Here is a 9,241-nt window from a genome sequence, read left to right as displayed (position 1 = left end):
GATCCCCTGCTGGAGCGGGAGCTGCGACGAGGCTGGGGCTCGGGCGCGTTGTACGGGAGTGAAAATGACTGCAAGGTGAAAATTTCTGCTCTCCCCAGTAGGTACAGTTAGTATGAAATAGGAGTAATACATCCTAGACCCAGCTCTCCATTATTAGAATTTGGTTGCTACTTCTTGCTGATCAGTTACGAAGTATTAATTCAAGTAATTTGTTATGTATAATTTGTCAAAAGCAATTGGATGTTAATCTGCTATGGGCAGCGGCGGTGCATCAAGGTGCAAGGCAGCAGCGACATGTTCATAGTACGCTAAAGGATGAACTCCTACTTTTTCTGATGCTAGCTCCTTGCTGCAGGTGAGCTGCCACCTTCTCCCCCATATGTTAGCATTGTGCTTTGCAAACTGAATATTTTAGCATATTGTTTCAACCAAACATGATGTGATATTTTAGACTAACTAAATAACCTCTAGAATTTTGATCCTGATTAGTATATAGACATTGGCCATTGGCCATATTTGTTACAAAAAAAAAGTGATGTGATATGCATATGCATTTGCAACTCTTGAGATTTAAAAAAAAAGAGTTGTTATGTGACCCTCCCTTTGCTACTGTAATATAGAAGTAACGTCAAAAAACTCATGCTGGGTGCCAACTGATGTATCTCATTGCTTACATATATACCAGCCTGCTTACATCTCCCAAGATATCCTCTTGGTCAAGGCAATTGCACATGATGAAGCCACTCATTTTAGGTCAGTCCATGGCATGTGTCTACTTCCTTTAGATGATTCTTCTATGCGACGGTTGAAAAATATAAGGTTTGCCGTGTGATATTGCTTTCTTTGGTGTAGTGGTATACCACACTCTGAGCAATAGGACCAAAAACAGAAAGATAAATTTTCACAATTTGATTCCTCATATTTTCCAGAAGTACGGCCACCTTCTGCACAATGCCCTTGCATTGGTGTTCTTATCAAATAAGTTTCTTTCCGTAGAATTTGTTCAGGTCTTGTCTCGCTCACACCTCAAAATGCGAGTTTGGGAGCGCGGTGCTGGCATAACTGATATCCCCCTTGATCTTTGTTAAATTTGTAGGATATGCATTGTGCTTAAACATGAGTGCTCGCTTGCTGAACGTTGGCCCTCGGATGAATTCGACGCTTGAATCGAGCTGACGAGCCCCATGGTTGGTTTCTCCTCCTACCTTCAGATCCACTCTTGCTCATTCTCCTTCTGTCCCCATATTTGGTTTCTCCTTTAACTCCAAATCCACTCTTGCTCATTCTCCTCTTGACACATGTGTTGCATTGTCACCTCAGTTCTAGGCAGTGATTACTACTCCCTCCGTTCCTAAATATTTGTCTTTCTAGAGATTTCAACAAGTGACTACATACGGATCAAAATGGGTGAATCTACATTCTAAAATATGTCTATATACATCCGTATATGGTAGTCCATTTAGAATCTCTAAAAAGACAAATATTTAGGTACGGAGGAAGTAGAAAGCATTATCACGTTTGAGTGCATTTTCATACTTTTTGAAGCATTTTAATTTTATGGATATGGGCATTCAGTTGAGAACTGAGAACAATTTTGTTGCACTTCTTCAGATGATAATTTTATCGGTTATAGTTAGTTAGTTACAATTACTAGAAGTAGCAAAGGTCTGGGTTATATTAGAGCTTGAGTTGGGAGCTATGCCTTTTTACATTCCAGATTATGCAAAGAGATTGCCATATTTTTTTTTCTGTTTCGGTTTAGTATATTCCCTTATATGTCCAGTTTGTTTTCCGCAGAACAAAATATAAATGTTCATGTTGTAATGGATGGATATGAATTGATGCCATCGTCATGTCATGTAAATTAATTGCAGAGCAGATCTATATTTTTGTTGGCACTAAAAGTGAAAACAAATTTGGGACCAAAACTTTTCAAATAGCTCTGAATATAAATTGCGACCTTATGCTGTCTGGGGTGGAGCTGCAGGCGGTGAGAGGCGGATAACAATACGAGAAGGAGCATGCCATCGAGGAGTGCAAGCAGCGGCACTCCTCCGCAATGGGGTATGGCTGCGGGGGAGGGGACGCGGCCAACGACAGGAAGAAGGAGCAGGTCGTCGAGGACTACAAGCAGCAGGGTAAGATGTGTATATTTTCAAACGATCTTGACTGTTTTGCAACATGTATTGTATTTCCAGGGATGATCCTTTTGCTTATTTATTATTTGCTATGTTCTCTGAAGATTATTTTTGGCCCATACAGTTTCCTTTGACTGGAAGTCTGAAACTGAAGATAGGGCATATTGTTTTGGTTCTGAGTGGCCGGAGATATTGTGGCTTGATGTCCCTAGAGCAATCGGACCCTTCCAAGATAGGTGAGCCTGATTTCTTCTGAACTCTTGCACCACAGTACATGAAAAGGAATATGTCTGCCTATCAGCACCATTTCTTGAGGAGGATTGTTGTTTCCCCTTTATTTTGGCACACCTTTCATGTGTTGGAGTTTTTCTAGGTAACTTTACATACTAGGCATCAGTGCACTTTTAGATAGTACATTAGCCCCGATGGTGCTATCTTTAATATCTATTTTTGCGCTTTTCAAATTTTCTACTACGCTATTTATCATGTTCAGGGATTATGACTTTACACATGTAATGCTGATTTGAAAACTTCCCTTGATTTGTTCCTCAAATGTTCTGAGAGAGTGTTGCGTATTAGGAAACCCCTTGGATAGTTAAGGTGTTGTGTCAGCTGACTAATATAAAGTTATATTTCCAGCAGAAGATCTTTGGGATTGACGTTCTGATGAGAAAGTAGCATACGGATGGATGGACATGAACTATTCAGTGTAGGTTCAAACAATTCATTCATTCATTGCAGGTTCAACATGTCTCATTATGTCTTTTTGCTTCATATTCAGGGTCGAACTGCGCTATATTTCTTTCATTGAGGCGAGGGTGATTCCAGTAGGTGAGGTGCATTTTAGACATCTGGATGTCTTGCTATGTTCAGGTGGTACCATGTCTAAATTAAGATTTCCCTTGCAGATTTTGCTTGGCGTACTCGCCTTTTTTTATTGAAGTTGGGTGTCCGTCTTCTCTGCGGCAAGGTGAGCTTATCCCATTTACTTTGTTCAATCCAGAGTCAAGATTCATATCCCCTTCACTGTCATTTCATTTGTGAGAATTTATTCCATTGATCCATGTTGTCGGCATCCTGACAATTTATCTTTTTCTGCTGATCACAATTGGTTCTGAACACACCGGCCCATCTCATTGAGGAAATTCCCCTGCTCTGCTTAATTAAAATTAATGTGAAATATGTTTCTACCAAAACTAATTACAATTTATTCTTTTTAGTTTCTACTGATTTTTCACTATGAAATATTGGGGCCCGAGTAGTTCAGTTCAATTCCCGGTGGATATAGCACACACATGTATCATCGCTGTTATCGTAATTGATACCAACACCTTGACTGAATCGCAGAGTAGACTGCCCTGATAATTCTTGCACAGCTAAGCTATCTGTAACATAGAATAGACTGTGAGCATGCCCTGGGGACCTGTCTAAATAATTCCTGTACACATGGACGCTGGGTATGTTTGTAATCGCCCAAGAAATTGGCAGCTGGAGATTATTTGTTGAAAAATCTAACGGTGTTTCGTTACCATCAGCTGCTATTTCAGTAGTTCTAAAATGTTCTGCAAGATAATGTATAATGAATACATAGCTATGTTCATGTATGTATAGCTTTGCATAATAATGTTTTGTATGGCAAAGGTTCATATGGTTGGAAGGGAAATTAGTAGCTGCACCTTGGTACCTGCAAATAATTTGTTTTACAGTGTCCCTTGATGGTTCTCCACTTCAGACACTAAAGATATCGATGGTGCTTTGTTTAGGATCTGGGGAGGCAGATTGCGGATTACATGTAGTGGGGAAGTAGAGAGGGGGACGAGGAAGAGGACACCGTCGGTGGCGTGCTATATCTCACTAGGCGACAATGTCGAGAGCGTGCCTGGCATCAAGATCCTGACATGCTTTTCCGAGTGTTAGTTGAGGTGAGCCACCTGGGCCGGTCTATGGGTTGAGGTGGTTTGATAATCCTGGGTTGTTTTTCTTTTTCCTGCGTTTTTTTTCAGGAAATGACTTTATTTATTGGAAAATGGCAATATCGTTTACAAGTATACATGAAACAAACTATTTTTCCTACACCTCTTTGTTCTGTGTAATGGTGCTCTTGGTTGAGTGTGCTGACGAAAGAGATTCCATGCTACAGGCTAGGTAGCTTCTCAGTAACTCTTTGTGATTTACTTGCAATGTTATACTTTGCAAAATTGTTCCTTGCAATCCTAAAATGGTTTCTCAAAACATGGGAAAATTTACATTCTAAAAATTGTAGTATGTTCTCTGAAGATTATTTTTGGCCCATACAGTTTCCTTTGACTGGAAGTCTGAAACTGAAGATAGGGCATATTGTTTTGGTTCTGAGTGGCTGGAGATATTGTTGCTTGATGTCCCTAGAGCACTCGGACCCTTCCAAGATAGGTGAGCTTGATTTCTTCTGAACTCTTGCACCACAGTACATGAAAAGGAATATGTCTGCCTATCAGCACCATTTCTTGAGGAGGATTGTTGTTTCCCCTTTATTTTGGCACACCTTTCATGTGCTGGAGTTTTTCTAGGTAACTTTACATACTAGGCATCAGTGCACTTTTAGATAGTACATTAGCCCCGATGGTGCTATCTTTAATATCTATTTTTGCGCTTTTCAAATTTTCTACTACGCTATTTATCATGTTCAGGGATTATGACTTTACACATGTAATGCTGATTTGAAAACTTCCCTTGATTTGTTCCTCAAATGTTCTGAGAGAGTGTTGCGTATTAGGAAACCCCTTGGATAGTTAAGGTGTTGTGTCAGCTGACTAATATAAAGTTATATTTCCAGCAGAAGATCTTTGGGATTGACGTTCTGATGAGAAAGTAGCATACGGATGGATGGACATGAACTATTCAGTGTAGGTTCAAACAATTCATTCATTCATTGCAGGTTCAACATGTCTCATTATGTCTTTTTGCTTCATATTCAGGGTCGAACTGCGCTATATTTCTTTCATTGAGGCGAGGGTGATTCCAGTAGGTGAGGTGCATTTTAGACATCTGGATGTCTTGCTATTTTCAGGTGGTACCATGTCTAAATTAAGATTTCCCTTGCAGATTTTGCTTGGCGTACTCGCTTTTTATTGATGCCTTGCTATGTTCAGGCGTACTCGCCTTTTTTCTTGAAGTTGGGCGTCCGTTGTCTATGCGGCAAGGTGAGCTTATCCCATTTACTTTGTTCAATCCAGAGTCAAGATTCATATCCCCTTCACTGTCATTTCATTTGTGAGAATTTATTCCATTGATCCATGTTGTCGGCATCCTGACAATTTATCTTTTTCTGCTGATCACAATTGGTTCTGAACACACCGGCCCATCTCATTGAGGAAATTCCCCTGCTCTGCTTAATTAAAATTAATGTGAAATATGTTTCTACCAAAACTAATTACAATTTATTCTTTTTAGTTTCTACTGATTTTTCACTATGAAATATTGGGGCCCGAGTAGTTCAGTTCAATTCCCGGTGGATATAGCACACACATGTATCATCGCTGTTATCGTAATTGATACCAACACCTTGACTGAATCGCAGAGTAGACTGCCCTGATAATTCTTGCACAGCTAAGCTATCTGTAACATAGAATAGACTGTGAGCATGCCCTGGGGACCTGTCTAAATAATTCCTGTACACATGGACGCTGGGTATGTTTGTAATCGCCCAAGAAATTGGCAGCTGGAGATTATTTGTTGAAAAATCTAACGGTGTTTCGTTACCATCAGCTGCTATTTCAGTAGTTCTAAAATGTTCTACAAGATAATGTATAATGAGTACGTAGCTATGTTCATGTATGTATAGCTTTGCATAATAATGTTTTGTATGGCAAAGGTTCATATGGTTGGAAGGGAAATTAGTAGCTGCACCTTGGTACCTGCAAATAATTTGTTTTACAGTGTCCCTTGATGGTTCTCCACTTCAGACACTAAAGATATCGATGGTGCTTTGTTTAGGATCTGGGGAGTCAGATTGCGGATTACATGTAGTGGGGAAGTAGAGAGGGGGACGAGGAAGAGGACACCGTCGGTGGCGTGCTATATCTCACTAGGCGACAATGTCGAGAGCGTGCCTGGCATCAAGAACCTGACATGCTTTTCCGAGTGTTAGTTGAGGTGAGCCACCTGGGCCGGTCTATGGGTTGAGGTGGTTTGATAATCCTGGGTTGTTTTTCTTTTTCCTGCGTTTTTTTTCAGGAAATGACTTTATTTATTGGAAAATGGCAATATCGTTTACAAGTATACATGAAACAAACTATTTTTCCTACGCCTCTTTGTTCTGTGTAATGGTGCTCTTGGTTGAGTGTGCTGACGAAAGAGATTCCATGCTACAGGCTAGGTAGCTTCTCAGTAACTCTTCGTGATTTGCTTGCAATGTTATACTTTGCAAAATTGTTCCTTGCAATCCTAAAATGGTTTCTCAAAACATGGGAAAAATTACATTCTAAAAATTGTAGGCACACTGAGTGAAGCATATATATAAATTCTATTATAACAGAGGTCAGGTATATATATGCAAGTTGTTATAATATGATTTTATTAGAATAGAGGTCAGGTACTGCCATGGCGTAAGGAGGGAGTGACACCAAGTTTTATATATATTGTGATTTCAGTTTTCATCAATGTCGCTATTATTATTATCTCTTTGTAACTTCATATAAAATCAGTACTGACATGGTCATCTTACAGTGTAAAAATGGTAGGTGGTAGAATCATAACCTGTGACTGAGTGCCTTAAGAAGTTCTTTTCATTATTGTTAATTAATATAATGTTTAGGGCCAGTTTATATGCGTCGTCGAAAAATATGAGTAAAATCAGTGAATATTTTGCATTGCCTTGGTGTTTGGTGTGTCTATTGCATAATCCTTTTCTTTTTTGCTTCTCTTTCCAAGCAAGGACCAGGCTGGGAACATATGTTTATAATGAAGTTCTTTCATTGCACATCTATGCTGTCGCGGCAACACAGGCCAAAACACATTCAGGAAATATGTCACCAACTTCCCCAAGGTCCCGCATCGTCTACTCAGGTTAATTCTCGGTCTACAACCTCCAAAACCTGTAGTTCTATTTTTAAAAATGCTTAAGCGCCCATTGCTCTAAGCGTCAGCCTGTCGCTTTGCTTATGCTTCATGCTTTCCTGAACATTGATTTCTATCAAACTTGTTTTTTAAGTTTTCATGCTGATTACTGATTGTGGGAGCTGAATTGTGCTCCGGTGGAAGTGTTAGAGTGTAGCATTTTTGTAAGCAGAATCTATATCCATTCCTATTGGGAACATACCCATGTAGGTTTTTGTAAGAATCTTGTAGGAGCATGCTACTAGGACTTATGTAGATTGGCTATTCTAGACATTGGCATGAGAATGGTCTGCATCCTATATATGGTCTTAGTGCATCTAAAAAAACACGTGTTAAATAACTGTCAGCACAACGGTTTCTAACCAATAGAAAGTTACTCCCGTTGGTATATATGAGGCAATGTCTAATTTTTTTTAGAATAATGGTTTTATTAATTGGATGATTATCACTTTCATGGTGCGCCTACTTTCAGATATGTAAAATCCAGGACTCTTATGTAATGTGCCTTCAATATCTATTCAACAGTTGAATAGCAACATCAAATCATTCTCTCGAACTTATCATATCATGCTCTCTAACTTCTTGACATTTAATTTCAATTAAACAAATCTTGTTCATAGCAAAAAAACATTTTATAGAAAAATAGCCCTTTATTCTGTTTATTATCTCTAGCTACTTCTACTGTAGTCCTTGCTTAATACTGATGTTTGTCTTGTGATTGATTCAGGATATTCTGTGCCCCAAGCCCTACAGAATAATGCCCAGTCTAATTTCAGCAGTGGGCATGACAGCCTCAAACTTCTCTCTTCAATATTGAAGAAGCGGCTTACTCAGATCAATGGGCATGCACCATGCACTTAGAAAAATAGCTAAAGAGTACACGATATTCCTAGAGTAAATAAAGGGCATGTTGTGCTCATAAGTTAGACAGAAGCAAAATGTTATTTATTATGCTCCTGTTGTATCCTCGGACATTTTCTTCCACCTACAAATACCACAGTATTGAATATCTACTTTCCCACTGTTGTATTGATAACCCACAAGTATAGGGGATTGCAACAGCTTTTGAGGGTAGAGTATTCAACCCAAATTTATTGATTCGACATAAGGGAAGCCAAAGAATATTCTCAAGTATTAGCATAGCAGTTGAGTTGTTAATTCAATCACACCTGGAAACTTAGTATCTGCAGCAAAGTGTTTAGTAGTAAAGTAATATGATAGTAGTGGTAACGGCAACAAAAGTAAAGACAACAAAAGTAATGTTTTTGGTATTTTGTAGTGATTGTAACAGTAGCAGCGGAAAAGTAAATAAGCGTAAACCAGTATATGGAAAACTCGTAGGCACCGGATCGGTGATGGATAATTATGCCGGATGCGGTTCATCATCTAAAAGTCATAACATAGGGTGACACAGAACTAGTTTCAGTTCATCAATGTAATGTAGGCATGTATTTCGTATATAGTCATATGTGTTTATGGAAAAGAACTTACATGACATCTTTTGTCCTACCCTCCCGTGGCAGCGGGATCCTATTGAAAATTAAGGGATATTAAGGCCTTTTTTTAATAGAGAACCGGAACAAAGCATTAGCACATAGTGAATACATGAATTTCTCAAACGACGGTCATCACCGGTAAGTGTTCCGATTATTGTCATTTCGGGGTTAACGGATCATAACACATAATAGGTGACTATAGACTTGCAAGATAGGATCTAGAACTCACATATATTCATGAAAACATAATAGGTTCAGATCTGAAATCATGGCACTCGGGTCCTAGTGACAAGCATTAAGCATAGCAAAGTCATAGCAACATCAATCTCAGAACATAGTGGATACTAGGGATCAAACCCTAACAAAACTAACTCGATTACATGATAAATCTCATCCAACCCATCACCGTCCAGCAAGCTTACGATGGAATTACTCACGCACGGCGGTGAGCATCATGAAATTGGTGATGGAGGATGGTTGATGATGATGACGACGACGAATCCCCCTCTCCGG

The 9,241-nt window shown here is 39.2% G+C and overlaps 1 protein-coding gene and 1 long non-coding RNA gene across 35 annotated transcripts; both read left to right on the top strand.

Annotated features, from left to right (window-relative positions):
• LOC125532282 lies at positions 1-8,345 on the top strand. 34 transcript variants are annotated; one of them, XM_048696402.1, is made up of 10 exons: positions 1-75; positions 234-355; positions 686-753; positions 1,097-1,187; positions 1,975-2,138; positions 2,243-2,374; positions 2,920-2,969; positions 3,047-3,108; positions 7,047-7,181; positions 7,960-8,345. In XM_048696402.1, exons 4-10 carry the CDS (start codon positions 1,185-1,187, stop codon positions 8,047-8,049), a joined length of 636 nt encoding a protein of 211 aa, XP_048552359.1. In that variant the 5' UTR covers positions 1-75; positions 234-355; positions 686-753; positions 1,097-1,184; the 3' UTR covers positions 8,050-8,345. The 34 variants fall into 34 exon arrangements, 14 of the variants coding, with proteins under 14 accessions (XP_048552359.1, XP_048552364.1, XP_048552360.1 ...); XM_048696407.1 differs by having other exon boundaries at positions 1-101; XM_048696404.1 differs by adding an exon at positions 930-1,007 and having other exon boundaries at positions 7-355.
• On the top strand, positions 4,416-5,250 carry LOC125532285. Its single transcript, XR_007293966.1, has 4 exons — positions 4,416-4,547; positions 4,954-5,020; positions 5,093-5,142; positions 5,220-5,250. It is a non-coding gene; the product is annotated as an uncharacterized LOC125532285 (long non-coding RNA).
• Positions 8,346-9,241: the final 896 nt, after the last annotated feature.

The sequence above is a fragment of the Triticum urartu genome, unplaced genomic scaffold, assembly GCF_003073215.2.
Source record: "Triticum urartu cultivar G1812 unplaced genomic scaffold, Tu2.1 TuUngrouped_contig_9585, whole genome shotgun sequence".
Taxonomy (NCBI): domain Eukaryota; kingdom Viridiplantae; phylum Streptophyta; class Magnoliopsida; order Poales; family Poaceae; genus Triticum; species Triticum urartu.
This window is presented reverse-complemented; position numbering and strand designations above follow the sequence as displayed.

Bases quoted from the DNA above. Each gene is read 5' to 3' on its own strand.
- LOC125532282 (XM_048696403.1), top strand. The intron at 2,139-2,242 runs GTAAGATGTGTA...TGTTCTCTGAAG, and splicing joins CGAGGACTACAAGCAGCAGG to ATTATTTTTGGCCCATACAG. The intron at 2,375-2,919 runs GTGAGCCTGATT...CTTCATATTCAG, and splicing joins ATCGGACCCTTCCAAGATAG to GGTCGAACTGCGCTATATTT.